This window comes from Microplitis demolitor, chromosome 4 (genome assembly GCF_026212275.2).
Source record: "Microplitis demolitor isolate Queensland-Clemson2020A chromosome 4, iyMicDemo2.1a, whole genome shotgun sequence".
In the NCBI taxonomy this organism is placed as follows: domain Eukaryota; kingdom Metazoa; phylum Arthropoda; class Insecta; order Hymenoptera; family Braconidae; genus Microplitis; species Microplitis demolitor.
The window spans coordinates 11,501,187-11,520,266 of NC_068548.1; the positions used below are offsets into that span (position 1 = coordinate 11,501,187).

A 19,080-nucleotide genomic window follows, 5' to 3' on the forward strand; every position below is an offset into this window, starting at 1 on the left:
CATTGCAAAAGGAACAAGTTTGTCCCAATCATCATATTTATTTACATAATGTTTAATAAATTCTGCCAACACAATGTGACTACGCTCTAGGGCTTCATTTGTTTGCAGATGATATCCTGAGGCAGTAACCTGTTTAATTTTAAAGATTTTAGCCAAATGATGAAATATTTTACCAACAAATGATCGACCTTGGTCGCTCAATATTACACGGGGTGATCCGAACTGAATTATTACATTTTGTGCAAGTGCACCGGCAATAGTTTCAGCTTTTATATTGAGAATCGGTACAGCTATACAATATTTTGTGAGATCGTCTTGTACAGTCAAAATATGCATATTACCTGATGGCGTTAAAGGTAATGGACCAACAGTATCGATTGATATTTTATCAAAGGGTTCTGCCGGAGTGTCAGTTATTATCATTGGTTCTTTAGTCTTAATACGGACTAATTTTTGCTCTTGACAACTCCTGCAGGTTTGGATGAATTCTGTAACATTGTCTGGTATGTTAGGCCAGTAGAAACGTTCACGGATTCTTCGATATGTTTTAGTGATGCCTTTATGGCCACCCGTCAAACTTTCGTGATACTCTGCGATGATATGTCGACGGACACCTTCGTTAGGCATTGTTACACTTCCATGACAAATAGTCAGCGAACAGTCACAGTCACTGAGGCGTTTTTTGAGAAGGTCAATGACGATTGATTGGCTCAAGCCTTTTAACATATCTCCTGGCTTTAAGATTCGCAGTGATTTTATGTTATAATGGTTTAATACATTTTTGACAGTTTTTAGTACGTCTTTCAATTCTTGCATAGAAAATGAGTCAAAGTGATTATTTTCCAACACTGCACTAAGAATTTTATGCTTACCATGTGGTGTTAAAAGTACCTGATTAATTTTTGGCTTTTTCAATTTTAGATCTTGAGGATCTATTTTGTCTGTCTCTATTCATAGTCGTGATGTAATAGTCGTAAATTCGCAATTAGCGGCAATAAAATGTAAGTAGATGTCTCTGAAGTATGTCAAATTTTTATTAGATGTATGCAGAGTTCGTTTGCTCTCAATATTCTTCATTCCAGGATAAAACAATTCACAAGGAACAGTTTCAGCAACGGATTTTTTTCGTACTGGTTGTGGTTGGGGTACTTCAATTTCTTCGTCCGTATCTGTACTTGAAAAACTTTCGTTGATAGGTGGTAGGTCAGCCCATCGTCTACTTGCTGCTTCTAGTGGTATTCTTTCGTCAATTTCTGATCCTGATGTTGATCCTTCAGAAGTAACTGCAGGGGTTGATCGTCCTGCAGGATGTCGAAAAGTTATACCAGATGGTCTGCTGGGCTGAGGTTCTGGTGCCCTATCAGGAACCTCAGGACGTGGGGACTCATATGATGGATTTTCACCACGTCGGTCCCAGTAGTAATTTTCGTCTTCTGATGACGGTCCAGGTGACATTTCGACCAAGTCGATCGAGTTTTTGTGGATAATGGTCTTGATTTGTCAGAACTTTTGGTAGGTGCAACACGATTAGTTGTAAGGCTAGGGAAAGCACTACTTCTACCGTGAGCCACTGGTGGTACTGGAGCCATAGGTTGAGTGGTCTGTGATTGCTTTGAAGGTCGACCAACCTTACGTTTTTCTAGTTGTGATGTTGGGATTTGGGCTATTGTCTTTGCACGCTGGATTAGTGGTGGAGGTGCTAATGAAGGGTTGCTCGTTAATCTCCGCAACCTCACTCTCTCACCTATAGTGTTGGCGTTTGCCATTGCTGTGTTTGTAGCAGATGATCGCAATCGCTCTAAATGCTTGGCGATGGAGCTAGATTGTCTAGCAGCAGTTTTAGACTTGGTCGCAGGTAATACCATAATAACAGGATTTCTTGATAATGCATCTGCATTTAGATTCAATCGTCCTGGCTTGTAATAAAATACATACTCATATTCTCTGAATCTTGTTCTCCATCGGACCAAGCGTTGAACAGGTGGCTTAACAGAGTCGATCCATTTCAACGGTTCGTGATCACATACAAGAGTAAATCTCCGACCATATAAGTATGGCCGAAAATGTAGAATACTGTAAATAACTGCTAAACATTCTTTCTCAGTGGTTGTATAATTTCTTTCTACCGAGTTGAGCAGTCTTGATAAATATGCGATTGGTCTGTCTTCGCCAATTTTTCCTTGACTAAGTACTGCGCCAATAGCGAGATCTGATGCGTCAGTAGTAAGTATGAAAGGTTGAGAAAAGTCAGGATATTGCAGAACTGGGGATGTGCATAATGCTTTACGCAAGTCGTCAAAACTCTCTTGCTGAGCTGTAGAGTAGATGAACGGATTATCTTTCTTCAGCAATTCTGTTAACGGTTTTGCACGGCCTGAGAAATTTTCGATAAAACGCCGATAGTATCCAGCTAGACCAAGCAACTGTCTAATGTTTGTTACGGTTTTTGGTCTGGGAAATTTCTCGATGGCTTCTGTTTTCTTTGGATCTGGACGTGCACCACCATTGCCAATAATATGACCAAGGTATGCGACTTCGAGATTCAAAAATTCACTTTTGTCAGATTGTAGGACTAGATTAGATTGAACTATATTAAAAAGTCGCCGGACACGTTCTCCATGCTCTTCGAGTGATGATGGGAAAATAACAACATTATCAAGATATACGAAGAGTTCAACGTCTTGTAGACCTAAAAAAACTCTGTCCATAAGTCGCTGAAAGGTAGCTGGAGCATTTCTCAGTCCAAATGGCATTCTAATATATTTATAGTGGCCATTAGGGATACTAAATGCTGTTTTCTCCTGGTCCTTTGGATCCATCTTAATTTGATGAAAACCTCTAGCTAAATCAAATACTGAAAAATATTTAGCTCCTCCAAGTCAGTCAAGAATTTCGACTATATTTGGAAGAGGATAAGCATCGCCTATGGTTTTCTCATTTAATTGACGAAAATCGATTACCATACTCGAACGTTTATTGCCTTCGGAATCTGGTTTCTTCGGAACTATCCAAAGAGGCGAATTATATGGAGAAGAAGATTCAGTTATTAAACCGTCATTAAGCAGCTTATTCACCTGTCAGGCAATTTCTTCTTTATGTACAGGTGGAAAACGATATTGTCTGACAGATATAGGAACTTCGTCAACAGTTGAAATAGAATGTGTCATCATTGTAGTAGCAGGATGATCGTCTCCAGGGAGAAGAAAAAGAAACGAAAATTCTCTGATAAGTTCATGCACATGCTTTCTTTCTAGTACGTTTAAATGATCAAGTCAGAGACTAGCGCACATTCGCTCAAATCTACCTTGTTCGGTTTCTGGAACGGTACTTCCTTCAGAATCGTCGAAGAAATCTTTAGAGCTACCGTCACATTCGAAGGGAATAATTTCTTGGGGAGGTACAACTAGTTTCATATCATTTTCATAGGCATTAATTGCATAGACGTAGCAAGTATTATTATTATCTGTAACCAAAGCATTACCAATGAAGATATTCTCACGAGTTTCAATCCGGGGCAAAAATCCAGTTTTCAAATCTGTTTTGCAGAGATTGGTTGGAACTACTGTGCGAGTCCGTGCTTTTAATACAAGTATTGAGAGTTTATCTTCTCATCGAAGTGCGGTTACATGTGGCGTATCGACTTGGTCACCGTTAGTATTTTCAAGCGGAATCGGATGTATAGGTTCAGAATCTGCGACTATGGTGTTATGATGGAAAGATATTTCGACCTTTTCATTTGTTAGAAAGTCAATACCAATTATTCCGTCCGTTGGAATAGGTAGTGGATTCTCGAGAACATGAAATTTCTCGAGATTTGAGAAGAATGTGATCTCTGTTGTACCCAGAGTATCAAGTCGTTCTGTAGTGATCCCTTTTATTGATACAGAGTCCTAGGTATCAATTACTGTGCGAGGGGCCAGCGCGTCTTTTCTAATTACATTGATGTCAGCACATGTGTCGACTAGGAAACGAGCTCTGCCGTTTCGCAACTCAGGGGCTGTTAGAGTGACGACTGGTCCTCTACCCTGGACTTCAGACCACATTATGAATTTTCGACTGTTAAGAATCTGATTGTTGAGGGACGCGCTTCCATGGGGTTTGCGCTGTTCGGCGTCGGTCGTTCCGCCGAACTGCGTTGGAGTTTAAAGGATCCTTAAGAGGTACAGGGGAGTTAGGTCTCGAATTATTTTGTTGGGTTTGGGAATTACCGGTATTATTTTTTTTCCCGTAATTATTTCTATTGTAATTATTATAACCATTATTGCCATATCTCTGATTATTATTATTGTTATTATTATCATAATTATTGCGATTATTGTAGTTGTTGGAGTTACTGTTGTTGTAATTATTGTTAGAATTACTTTGATTATTATCCTGATGAGGATAATTCGGGTAGTATGGTGCGTTATAAGAAACTGGAGGTGGATATGCTCCAGGAGGTGGATATAGGTATAGCATAGGAGGTATATATGGCATTGGAGGAAAGTAGCCCGGTGGAGGATAATATGGGTAGTAACTTCCAGGTGATCGACTTCATGAACGATAAGGTGAACTACTACGCTCAGGATAATTACGTTTATCGCGTGGTGGTGTCGTATCCCGCACCGGATATCTACTATACGAATTAGAAGATCTAGTATTGTCTTCGCAAATGAATCTGAACGGTATTGTGTTTCGACTTTCTTCGTCTTAAAAACTGACCATTTGAGTTCGACGGGGTAGATCAAGATTTGCGGATTCAGATTGTACGTAGGCTGAATAATTAGAGTTACGGTGAGAGCTGCCTCTCAGGTCTTCCTCGAACCGTAATGCGATTTCATATGCATCGTCGAGAGTACCGGGATTTTGGACACTTACTCCGTATATTAAATCATCAGGTAGTCCGCGTTTAAATGACTCGAGTGCTAATCCGTCTAACATTTTCTTCATCGCAGTTACCTCAGCGTCATTGTTAAAGCTTTCGTTTAATGCAGTTATTGCATTAGCGCGAATTTTCTTTATTCGGATAAAGTAACTCAAGATTGACTCGTTTTGCTTAAGTCGAATGGCTTGAATATCCGCGCAATATTGTGGATACGTTTCCTTAATGGCGAAATATTCTTTAAGCGCGTCTTTAAGCGTATTCATTGTATTGATTCTCTTATCCACAATCGCGTCTCTCTAGCTGTTTCCTTGAGTTTAGATTTTACTCCGTTAAAATAAGTGTTTACGAGATTATCTGGTACGATTGTAAGGCCGTTTTCTACGTCCTGTAGAAACGCTTGTAAAGGAATATTTTTACCGTCAAAACTCGAGACTTGCATTAACGCTCGATGCAAAGTCATACTTTCCCCGAGGGACGTCATCATTTGATCCGTAATGTTCGCGTGTCGGGTGATATTATGGACTTGTTGGTCTAAATCATTATTGTTAGCCTGTGGATCTAACCCACCATTGCCTTGTGGATGCAACCCGCCATTGGCTGGTAGATCCACTTCATCAATTGTTTGGGAAAAGGTTATAGGAGTAATATATAAATAGTAAGAATGAGAATTTTGGTAAGTAGTACGAAGTTAGGAAGAAAATCTGCAATAATCAAACGCAGGTGAAAGTTGCGTTGATCAAAACAAAAGTTATTTACCAATTAATTGTTACCAAATTACATATAGCCTTGAATTGAATTTATAATTGTCTCTTGTAAAGTGAGTAGTGTTTGAGATTTGTTAATTACTTGAATGAAGTGTTGTGTCTGTTTGTGTTTGTTCTTAAGTTCGGGTTTTTTATTAACACTGTTGTCAAGTGAATTACCTATTTCCTGAATTTTACCGTATTTGTTAATTTTTCTCTTTTTACAGGATGTGGATTCACTATCCCTTTTTATAGTATCACTATTAATTTTCGTATTTGATGTTTTCTTCCGGTGCGTTTCCTGGTTCTCATTAGATAATGTTTAAATTGAAGTGTAAAACAAAAGTGAAATAAGTTTACTTCGTGGAATTACAAAGATTTTACTCTTACAAATGTGAGTGACTTATCTCTCAATTTTGTGAAGTATTTGCTGGATTTTGTAAAGATAATGGTATTGTTACGGGAGTGTATGGTAACTCTCACCTATGGTATATTGCGACTAATTTTCGTTACTGGTATTTCCTTCCAGCGCGATTACCGCGTTCCATTAGATATTTCTAAGATGTATGCATAAGGCACTCTCACAATTGCTCCACAAATCAATTAAATAGTAAGAATGCTAAAATAACTGATCTTACGGAATATTACAAGTTTTATGGTTCCTTGAAGGTGGATAGAACTGTGAATAATGAATGAATCACCTGGAGCGCAATCCCAATTGAATCGATGATAGACTGAATAGAATGCGACAAAAAGTCTGCGCAATTCTAAGCAACCGCAATTAATGAGATTAATTATGAGTGAATGATGAATGATTCAAGATTTACCAAGGACAACTTGCAATTTTCGGGTGCAAAAATAGCAAGTTGTTTGTACGCAAAACTCAGTAGTATTATAAAATAAAGAATTTATTTAGTTATGCATCTATTTATGAATCGCCTTATCCTTAGGAAGCCACAAATTTATTTTCACTGAAATTGACTCTAAATTTAATAATTGAATTTATCTGTAATAAATTGAGTTTTCATCTTATACTCGCATACGCGGGTCTAGAGGCGATAATCTATAATTAAGTTTCAAAAATCTTTTAGGTATTTCGATTGATATAAATTTGTAATTAATAAAACTTTGTGATCGATTTGCGTGTAAATATTTCTTTATAAAAGGGCACGATGATGCGTCTTCTACGATTGCAATTAATCTTTCTATGTGAAATTTGATTTTTGTTTGTTTAGTGCGTTTTGGTGTGGGTGAGTTAGGCATAAACGTGTAGTAGTAAGAATTTGTGTAGCTAGTAAAATTGTAGGTAACAATAAATTCCAAGAGTATTTAAAGTATTATAACTGAAAGTAGAGCACTTTTCAACTGAAGTTTTTTTTTTCTTTTGAAAATATAACAAAAGTTAGAGATTTTCAAAAATGGAAGTGCGAATAAGTTTTCAGGAAAATAATAATTTTGATTTTAATTGCAAAATATTTAGAAAAAGATTTTGGGAGTAATTTAAAATTTTACTCCTAGATTTTGATTTTAAAATAGAAATTAGTATAAAAAATGATCTCAAGTAAAAGTTAAAGGCTTTAGCGTTTAAATATTTTATTTTAAAATTATTCAAATTGATTTTTGGCGCGTTTCGAATTTTCTGCGATAATTAGAATTTTAGAAGAATTATTCAAAAAGTTGAGATAGTATTTTCAATGATTAGATCAAAGTTATTTTATTTTAAAATGTTGAGAGAAAATTTCGCTTTCAAATTCAATAGAAATGTTTTAAATTGGTAAGAACATTTGTAATGAAATTCCTTTTGAAACAAATAGTAAATATTTTTGATTTTCAATTTTAAAGGGTTTTAAATTTAGGAATGTATAAAATTTGTGAAATTAAAATTTGGAGGATTAAAATTTTGGGAATTGAATACTTAAAAATTACGAGTTGAAATTTAACTCGGAAATTTCAACAAGGCAGAACGTTGAATATTTTTTTTTATAATTATAAGAATCGAATAAAATTGTAAAATTTTGATAAAAAACGATGTACCAGCGTATCCCACCGCTGTCACCAAATTTTTCGACTGTCACGATCGAAGTGAGTGAAGGCGACGGGTGAAAGGGTAATTTAATTTATTGTTTAATATCAGGATGCCGATTATCCCTATTCTATAACTCAGCCAAGGAGTTCGATTGAACGTCACGTGGTTAGTGTGAGAACGTATAAGGGATTAGGCACCGATTGTTAATTTATAAATTATAATGTGAAATTATTTTTATTCTGTCATCCAACCAAGGATCTTTAATTTCCGTGGCTAATATAAGAATGTTATAATTTCGTGTTGTTCTACAACTTATGTGTCTATTCTTATCGAGCGGATGTACTATAGACCGACCCGTTCAATGACCTGTGTGGCGTTAGGGTAGGCCAGGGACTTTCTGAGCGAGAGGGATGTTAATTCGGTGAATATGGGCCCTCGAGAAGACCGTGTTCTTTCCCTGTCTTACTTTAAGGTTACTATGACTTAGATCACCAATACTCGAATGCCGGAGAAAAGGACAGCAGATAAAGAGACAGATGTATACAAAAACATGTGTACTATATTGACAAGTTAAATGTTACAAAAATATTACAGTAATGAACTTACCCCAGTGGGTTGAAATACCTGCACACACACTCACTTCAGATTCACCAATTTGAATTTGTGTACACAGGAATTTTACAATGTTTTATGACAGTTTTTAACTGAGATTCACAGGTTGAATATATTCACACGAACGCACTGCACACTGAACCGAGAGGCCGGCTTTGCCTTCAACTGAATTTATAATGATTTTTACGATTTTAATTAACAGGATTAACTATTCCTGAACAAGGACTCTGGTTGCTTAGGCGGTGGACGTCTCGTGAAAGAGTTTGGTTAATTCTATTGCGAACTCAAATGATTTTACTCTAGGTATCCAACCTAGGAGTCCAGATGCCTTCGCGTAGGACCTCACAAGGAAATGTTTTAAGAATAAAATTTAAGTCGCGTAATTTATATTTTAAGTAAAAGAATCGAGTTGCGATTATCGATCTAGCCCCCCCCCCTCGATTGCCTAGGCGTGGAGCGTCACGAGAACGAATTTGGAAGTCGACTGAGTGAGTCTTACTCGGGGATAAGTCTGATTATCGATCTAGGACCCCCGGTTGCCTAGGCTGTGGAGCGTCACGAGAACGAACTTTGGAACTTTACTCGCGGATAGATCCGAGAAAGGTTTTAGTAGCTGGAGTAATGACTGATTCTAATTATTTTTCCCGGGTTTATATATGAAAATTTTGGGAGAAAAGTGGGGCTAAGAATATTGAAAGCGTGAGAATAAAGGGGTTAGGTTATAATTTTGAGTGACATTTATTTGCATTTTCGGAAACCTATGTCATGTTAGAAAATTTACTAATTGTAGGGGACTCAGAAATACAAGCGTTTGATTCGTTAGCGACCTACTATTAATTACTTAAATCCATTAGTGGTACATATTTTTACGAGGGATAATTTAATTTTTAGGAAAAGATTTTAAAATTTACCTCGGATCTCCGTATTATAGAAAAGTATGGAGATGATAGAAAATAACAGGAAATCGTAAATTTAAGTGACATTTATCTCAAATTCGGACCTCTGAAAATTATATCGTAGAAAATCATTGACTACCAGAGTCCATGGGAAACCGTTGAATTCATTAGCGGGCGGATATGAACTCTTTAATTCCATTAGTAGTGAGACAGAAAGAAATAAAATTTTGATTTAAATGACAGGATCTCTTTACTCTACTTTTCGGGTAGATAATGTCAAGAGAGAATTCGTGGGAACTGTAATATTTATCGATGTTAGATGGTGTTAAATTAAGTGCTCGGGTAATAAAATTTTAAATTTTTGGGAAAATTTTTAAACTAAGTTAGTTTGGACATTAAAATTTACTTAAGGCTCAAGTGAGGAGTATTAAGAAAGAGATCAAAATAGTTATATATATAGGTTTGCTGTTGAGCACTTTACATAGTAAACCGGCCATCGCGGTGCAGATGCGCTCATTTGAAAGAAATGCAGATATTTGTCTATCCACTTGTTTTACTTCTATTTCACTCTCTCTTTCTCCATGCCTTATACTATTATATTTTGATATTAATAGTTATTGTTCGTTTCAGAATACTTTCCATCGATTCACAACAAGTCCAACATCCCCTTTTACCTGGAATTCATTGAATGTGCTCTTAATAGCAAAAATATTTCAAAAATAATTAAATTGTGTTAAATTTTAAAATAATTCGGGATTAAAATTAATTTATGTGTATCGGTTGTTACAGGGGGAAAATCAGACCTAATAGAAAATCATCCTGGCTTTGACTTTCTTCCCATTTGTGTAGGAACCAATACTTCGGGGGTCGCACCATTCCCTCCGCATTAGTCCTAGTCGGGTTCTTTTGCCCTCTCTCTAGCTTACCTCTACTGAACTGTTTATGTTCTTATTTATTTATTTATTTATTTATTATCTATTTATTTATTCATTCATTTAATTACTTATGCATTTACTTGTCTATTTGTTCTTTTACTTAGCTATTTATTTGTTTCTTTACTTAGTTGTTTAATTGTTCAATTATTTACTTATTAATTTATTTATTTATTTATTTACTTAATTATGTATTCATTTGTTAATTTATTTATTCATTCGTTCATTGTTTTATTTATTGATTTGTTTATTAACTGAATTATTTGTTAATTTATTAATTTATGTATTCCATTATTTATTTATTTACTGAATTATCTATTTATTATTAATTAATTGATTTAATTAATTTTCTCGTTTATTATATTGTTTATTTATTTGTTTAATTATTCAATTATTCTTTAACTTATAAATTTATTTATTCATTTATTTATTTATTCAATTAATTTCGTTCATTATCTATTTATTTCTTAGCTAGATGTTTTATATTTCTTTACTCTGTCTTTTATTTCTTTTAGTTTAAATTTTGTATTTTATTTAAATAAAATATTTTCATCACTTCCCAAAAGTGATCTGGAGAGTTTCACTTTTGGGTCGGAGGACTCCCAAGCAGTGGAAACATAGATTTTCTATTTTATTACCCTTTTTACGAGTTTTTGTAGAAAAACTCTAAAAAGTGGTGATTGGCCTTATCGCGGGAGTTATGCAGCTGCTCTTTTTAGAGCACCCCTGCATCGCTCCCACGATCTTTTTCTTCCATAATGAACAACTAAAGATAAACTTTCTCTAAGTTATTTTCATTCTTTCTCAGAACATTTTTAATTAAGTATTTACTTAAAATGTTAAAATTTTTAAATTTCATAATTATGTAAGTATGTGAAATGCGGGTGATCAGACATAAATGTTCAAAATATGTGGAACTAAAAAGAAAACCGCTCTTTTTATAGTTTTTTTGCTTATAAATTTTAAATAAATGGTTTAAATAAGCAAACTCATGGAATAAAAAATTTCCTTTTTTCCATGAAATTTCAGAAATTAATACAATTAATTTTTTTTTTAAATTTTTCCGCGTTATTTTTAAGTTTTAGAACTTTAAATCGGTTTCTGAAAATCATGCATTTTTCCTCAGCAGCTACTATTTTTTTTTTTTTTTTTTTTAATTAAAAAAATTTTTTTTTCCTATCAAAAATTATTAACTGCTATTTTTGTCATAATGTATTATATTTTGCATTGTTTTCCAATATTTTCTTAAAATTCTACGCAATCAAAGGATTTTATAAATAGTTCGTTAATTTTTTTTTACTTTAAAAGAGTATTTTTCAGCAAACAAAATTTAGTAAAAAAATTTAACGAGCTATTTGTAAAATCCTTTGATTGCGTAGAATTATAAGAAAATATGGAAAAACAATGTGAAAAAAATAATATATAATGACAAAATTAACAGTTAATGATTTTTGATAGGAAGAAAAAATTTTTTTAATTTTCCAAAATCAAAAAAAAAAATCGTAGCCATGGAGGTCCCACCACCTGAAAAGTTGTGGAATAGATAGTAGTTTGTTGTCACAAATTTTCAGAAAATCAAAATATGCATGATTTTCAGAAAAAAGACTTCAAAGTTTTAAAACTTGAAAATAACGCGGCAAAATTGAAAAAAAAAAAAAATTATTTGCTTTTCTTCTATGAAATTCAATGGAAGAACGAAACTTTTTTATTCGTTGAGTTTTTTTATTTAAACCATTATGTAAAAGTTACAAGCAAAAAACCATGAAAGGACAAAGGTTTTTTTTGGAAATTCCATATTTCAGGTACTAGTGATCGCACAGTAAATTTGAGGGCAGCGTTAAAAGCTTGAATAAATTCCCTACAAGACCCTTTCATGAATTTAGAAAAAAAAATTTTTTTTTAACATCCATTAGAAGTAAGTACAAAAAATTCTTTTTTTATTGGTTTTTTAATAAATCAACTACTGCTCTGCAAATATCGATGAGCAGAACAATGTTGCTAGGTACTTTCTTAGTTCAATATACCCCTAATAACCCTTTCAGATTTTAAATTGATTATCAAACCATTTTTTGGAGTCGGTTGATCAAAGCTTTGCTAAACAATTAAAGGGAAAAGTTCTGTTTCTTTAATTGTGTAATCATAATCAAAATGAAAAAATAATTTTTTTCAACTTGTCTTACATTTTTGCGTTGGTTACTCAGCAAATGCAAGGAAAATACAAAAAAAAAAAATTTTTTTTAAAATTTAAAAAAATATAAGAAAAAAAAAATTGAAACTTGTTTTTTTGTGTTCGATATTTTTTTTTTTTTGAGATTCTTTCTCAAGATTTGATCGGGCTGTGTTTCATCATTTTCATATTTACGTGAAGCCTATAATCCAAGTTTTGACATTCTAACAAAAAATTTTCCTAAGCCTTACGTTTTTAAATACCTAATCACCCAAGCAAGTATTGGTGTGTACACATCTATTTAATTACATATGAATTTGATTTATTCGGAATATTAAGTCAAGTCTGAAAACACCATGTGCTTGTCTCTTAACTTCTGGACAGCTATGAGTCTACTTACCCATGAGCACCAAGCCCCGCTCACAGACGAGGTAAAGTATATTTTTTCGTTTGTGCAACCAAAGAATTTTTGCTGAAATGAGTCATGCCCCTAGCATGATATCTAAACCACCCTCTCTTTTTAATCAAACTATTAACATCTCAATATGATCTAACAAAACAGTAATCGGTTCATTAAGATTGCTCCTAGCCACCTGGTATTCAGTGCAACCCGAGCTTTGGTGATTAAGATAAGCTACCCCTACCTCAGCTACAGATTCTGCTATTTACTGAACGTTCAACATCCCTATAATCATCAAATGCAGTCTACTCCTTTTAACTAACCTGATGCTTATTTGACTTAACAAATTAGACAATAAAATTATTAATGATGATTGCATCTAACACTTTAAAGCAGAGTAAGACCAATTTTTGATATCCTTAACAGAGAATGCATGAGAATCAGATGTAATGATCATTGGCCATTAAAATTTATAGGATTAAGGATCTAATTGAGGAACCAATACTCTTGTTTCAAATGCAGATTGATTAAGTATAAGTATTGAGATCATAATTTTCGTCTCATCAAAGAGAGTATAGAAATTTACAAACTTACTGGAGAATTGTCTTTAACATTGTGTGTCTGCTTAGCAGGTTGTGCTACAGTTGGTGATTTTGCGTTATTTATTCCACTACTCATTGTTGTTCCTCCCCCTGGGCTGCAGCTTCCAGCAACTGGTGATTTACTTCCAGGACTACTCGTTCCTCTGCAAATAGAAAATTAACTTAAATAATAGTTTAACAATATTTTATCTCATTAGCAACAGCTAAGGGTATAGTCGGAATAATATGGGAATTCTGCTCCCATGGCTTTTTTGACTCATATTCAGGGAGTCGATTAAGTATCGAATGAAAATAATTCACCTCAATTTTTAGCTCTTCAACTCTAACGGTATTCGAGAATCCCAAAAAAAAACCTGCTTTTTCGAAATTATTTTTACTTTTATAGTAAAATTCAGAATTAATCAATGATAATTTTTTTCCTAATTCTTATGAGTCCAAAACATGAAAAAACCATATGATCATGATTCTTAAACGGAAAGCCGATTTTTAACGGAGAAACGAAAATTATAATCTTTTTTTTTTTGCCTTTTTAAAATATGTCACTCACTAAAATTCGTCAGAAAATATATTTTATACTCATATATACCCAAGAATTTTTTTGAATTTCTAGAAGTGTCGGAACAATTAAGAAAAGATTAAAAACTAATTTTTCTCTTAAAATCTTGCGTTTTAACAAACTTATATTTTTTTTAGTACGAATAACACGACTATAAATTACTTTGGGATCACATAGTGTATGTATCTGAACCTCATTGGGTCCCAATGGGTCATTCCGAGTAGGGAAATCCTTCCGAGGGCCCCAACAGAACCTAATCGGAAAATACCAAACAAAAATAAAATAATTTAAGGTCAGTACTTCCCAACTGGGTTCTAAGTGAGACCTGAATAGAAAATCCCAACATGAAAATGAATTAATTATTGTAATTTTTTCCAATTGGGTTCTGAGTGGAACCTAAATGGGAAAACCCGACGTTAGAATAAAAAAAAAAGTTTTCACTTTTTTTAGGGGGTATACCATTTTGGCCGCAAATAATAAAAATTTCTTTTCTTTAACGGTAACTTTTTTATTTTTCTGTACACTCCGAATATTATTTTTGTTTTTTTATCTGTTATTCTTTGGTATCATGATACATATACTATTAACACACGCACGTCTACATACGTGTTTCAGCGCAGTGGATAGCATCAATGACTTTGAAACGGAAGGATGCAAGTTCGAGCCCAGCAGTTGCCGGGATTGTTTCATCAATATAAATCATGTACACTTCTTGTAAGTAATGTCCCTAGTAGATTGGATTATACTTCGAATTTAGCCAAAATTATCTTTTTTTTTTCGCATTTAAATATTTTTTTTCAAGGGACTGCCTAATAAGGTCCCGATAGGTCTTGACGTGACATCCCTATGTGGAGTCCCTGTAGGGCAACCCAATAAAAATCCAATAGGTCTGAACTAACAATTTCTAGTCAGGTAATACGTAGAAAATTTCTTTTCTATTTGAAATTCATGATTACATTACTGTCTAAACATTTTCCCTTATCAATATTCAACTTGACATCGATCACGTAAAAACTATGTTTTCCAAAATTTTTTAAAACTTTTAAGTGTCTTTTGAATTATTAATACCCCTTTCAATTACTTTAGGCTACTGATTCTCTATATTTATATTCTGCAAAGATATATTTTTGGTAAAAAAAAATTTTATACGTATTTATTTATACTAAAAAAAAATATAAGTTTGTTAAAACGCAAGATTTAAAAAAAAATTGAGTTTTTAATTTTTTTTTTTAATTGTTCCATCGCTGCAAAAAATTCAAAAAAATTCCTGACTATAGCGGAGTATAAAAGACATTTTCTGATGAATTTTAGTGAGTGACATAGTTAAAAAGGCAAAAAAAAAGATTACAATTTTCTTTTCTTCGTTAAAAATCGGCTTTCCTTTTAAGAATCATGATCATATGGTTTTCTCATGTTTTGGACTCATAAGAATTAGGAAAAAATTATCATTGATTAATTCCGAATTTTACTATAAAAGTAAAAATAATTTCGAAAAAACAGTCATAGTGTTATAAGTTATTGGATGAAAGCTAACCGAATAGTTTAATAAGCTAAGGAAATTTCTGGCACCTCAAGAATTTCGAAGACACACGACGTAGGGTATCTAATTGCAGTCGTCATTGAATTAACCCGGACACCAGCTCAAGTCAGTTCACCCTAATTTTGCTAATCATCCTCTTGGTGTGACTTTGGGGCAGCCGGTTCTATCACGTGGTGGTTTTACTAGTGAATAAAACTCGAGACCTGGATTTTATTTAAATTGTGCAACGTAGAAATTGGCACGTTTTAACTTAAAATGTTACAAACTTATGGCTATCTGTGTGTCTCTCCACCACGCAGAAGAGTCATAACTTTTTAATAACAGCCCTGGTGGGAACCTTCAGTCATCTATAAATTTTTATACGACTAACTGTTACGTTCTGGCTTTAATTATATTAAAGTAGAAAAATTAAGCAATTTTCAACTTCCCACCATGAAAATTAAAAATTTAAAAAAAAAGCGGATGTTATCGGTTTTGGTCCGATTTCCGAAAATCAATTTTATAATAAGTTTTGATTTTTTGAGATTCTAGGTTACTATTTTGACTAATTTCAAGATGACGTCCGTGTATATGTGTGTGTGTATGTACGTACGCATATATATAAATATTCTGTAACTTTTGAACGTGTAAACTGATTCGGATTTTTGAGGTAGCGTTTAAAGCGGCTCATTAATTTCAATAATTCTTGAGAATGTAAAAATAGTCAGTACGATACGTTCAGAGATATTTCTGAAAAAAGTTCTTCTAAAAATATTTTTTCATATAACTTGTGACATACTAGATGGATTTATTTCGAAATCTAATCAGCTTTAAAACATTGTAAGCTGCGTTGAATACCACCTCAATTACCAAAATCAGTTTATTTGATTAAGAAAAAAAAACGTTGTTAAAACAATTTTGAAAAATTGTTTCTTCTGAAAAAAACGAAATTATTGAATTAATTGATAATATTTTTCTAACGTTAGTGGTTCGAAATACAGCGCCAAACGTCACCTTAATCACCAAAATTGCTTTATCATTTCAAAAGATATCGATGGTTCAAAATAAAATGAAACGATTTACTATATTTTTCTCAAATAATGAATAATATTATCTATCAACTTTTAAAAAATTTTCTTTACATGTAACAGGTCAAAATACTTTGTCAAATATGTTTTTGAATCGGTTTATTCTTTCTAGAGACTGTTACGTCTGATTAATTTTTATAATTTTCGAAAAAATTTTTTTTCTAATTCATACAAAATTTTACAACATACAATGAGTCAAGAGAACATTAAAACATCTATTAACAAGAAAAATCTTAACCGTAGGGAGAATAATGCATTAGGGTGCTTTATTTAAGAGCAACATTTTTTTTTATTAGTCCCACTCCAAAATCTTGTAGCCGGTGGAAAAGCAAAAAATTTCGAGCCACATGGCAGCTCTTAATTTCGATTTTAACCCGTTGCTAATCCATTTTTTGTCTTTTCCATTTAAATAACATTGAAAAATAATTTTTTATAACTTTTTCCTTCCGCTCACCGTATGAAATTTTTTTTTTCGCATTTTGACTTATGGGCTTTTGTAGAGAACTAACTTTGCCACAAAATAGATCCTTTGAATCGAGTCCGTAGCTCGATTAGATTTCTTCACAAATCACTTCTTAGATTGAAATATCGTAAAAATAGCAATATATCGTAATCTATCGCCCAAACTATTGATAATGGATTATAACAGGGGTACTGTTACCTTGGTTGTCCTTAAATTACTATTTTAAGGACGCCACTGGAAGGATTAAACGGTCTTCCAGAACCGATTCTTAACACTCAGGGTCGGTGTAAATTTTAATTGTTAGAGAAGGAAGAGGAAGGATAATTTTATAAATAACTTAGATTTATTTATTATAATAGTATTCACTTTTACTTAATTTATAAAGCTTGTAAATTAAACCTTATAATTTTTTTCATGAACCTTATAACCTTTGACCTTTATATCTTATACCTTATAACTTTATACTTTATAACTATCAGACCTTATATCTTTTATACCTTTTGACCTTATAATCTTTAGAGCTTATAGCAATAGACCATATAAAATTCACCAATTACCTTTGGCGACTTAAAACTAATTAGCCACTACCTTGGCATCGCACACACACTCACTCGATTAAAATTATTGCCAATTACCTTTGGACTTATAAATTGAAATATCGGTTACCTCCCGAATTAATTATTAATCATAATAGTAATTTAAAAATCGTTTCCTACACACACACGCGCACTCGAGTCACCTAGACTTTCATTCACACACACTGATTTTAAAGTGGCTGTTCCCGCCACGCACTTAATAAATAAATTAATTAATTTTTGAAGAATAATTATTATTATTAATTAATTAATTTTTATTTAACTCCTTTCCGGCGACGAACATTAATTCTTCAATTTAATACTGATCCGGAATCACGAGACTTAATATTTTAAATTTTGGTCAGTAAAAATCTCATCTCCGTTTTCTCTACCCGATAGTCACTTCACTCGAGTTCCGCTATCTTTTTCTCGCGACCACTCGACTTCTTACTTTACAATCTTTCTTTTTGTACTGAGTATATTTTTATAATAATTTTATTAACGAATTCTAATTATTAATTTTATTTATTAATTACTTTAATTATTAAATTTTATTTATTGCTCGACGTAAATTAATGTAATAAAACTAATTTAGATATTTATTTAGTTACTTAATATTTTATTACAACGCGGACTAGAACATGAAAATTTCTGGCTTGTGTCATTCACAATCAGCCTAGAAATTTCTACGACAGATATAGTTCCGGCAATAGCCTGGAATTATAAGACGATGCCTGGACCCGGCAATTGGGCCTGGATCCGGTTCAAAGCCGTTTGGCTTAATTTTTATTAATAGACTATATAACTGATTATTAACTACGGGCCTAGACGCGTATTGCCCCGACGAACGATTAAGTATTTATTAAATTAAATTAGTATTCTGGCTTCGGCCTAGAATAATTAATTTAATTAATACCTGATTCTTTTTTTGGTGCGTTTTCCTCTTCGTTCACCGTCTCCTCAGGTTCTTTGTTTTCGTCACGTTCGTCGCGTCCGGTTCCTTTCGCCTTTTTTTCTAGTTACCTCGTATCTCTCGTTCACCTGCTTTTCCAAATAATTAATATAATGTTATCAAAGGTACCGGCTAATGGCCTGGTATCTATAATAGTTAACAGAAATATCACTTGGTTCCACAAAAGAATCCAAGTCTACAAATTATTAATCACCTGTATTGCTGGAAAGCATCTTAACCTTCGGGCATCTCGTCCGGTTGTGTGTCTCGGCCTGGGTTCTCTCTGTACTTATCATTGTGCACCCACTCGACCGAATTCGGCAACTTCCGAAAACTTAGACACCACTATCTATCACTAAGTGGGACTGACAGACAAGCCCCTGCGATTTCCGCTCGGGACGACAGTCGCACTCTACCCCGGATAACCCTGGGGCAGTAATAGATTATATCGACCATGCGCATGATAGAAAATTATGGCAACTGAGCGCGGGAAATTCAAAATTCCCTGTTACAGGATAGAAAATGTAGAGAACAATTTTGTAGGAAATTTTCTACCCTGCAATTTTTGAGATCAAACAATTTGTCCTAACTCTCGAAGTTTGTAATTGCAGCCTCTTAAAATATAAAATTGGGGAAGAATTTAGTTTTTACGTCGCCATAAACTAATTGATTAGATGTAAGTGAA

The 19,080-nt window shown here is 33.4% G+C and overlaps 1 protein-coding gene across 1 annotated transcript in view; it reads right to left on the minus strand.

Moving 5' to 3' along the window:
- The window catches only part of LOC103578665 (synaptotagmin-7), a 926,763-nt gene that overhangs the window by 308,206 nt on the left and 599,477 nt on the right, over positions 1-19,080 (minus strand). Inside the window, exon 4 of the mRNA XM_053738534.1 lies at positions 13,235-13,385. Within this exon, the coding sequence (XP_053594509.1) occupies positions 13,235-13,385 (151 nt within the window). The remainder of the gene's footprint in view (positions 1-13,234; positions 13,386-19,080) is intronic.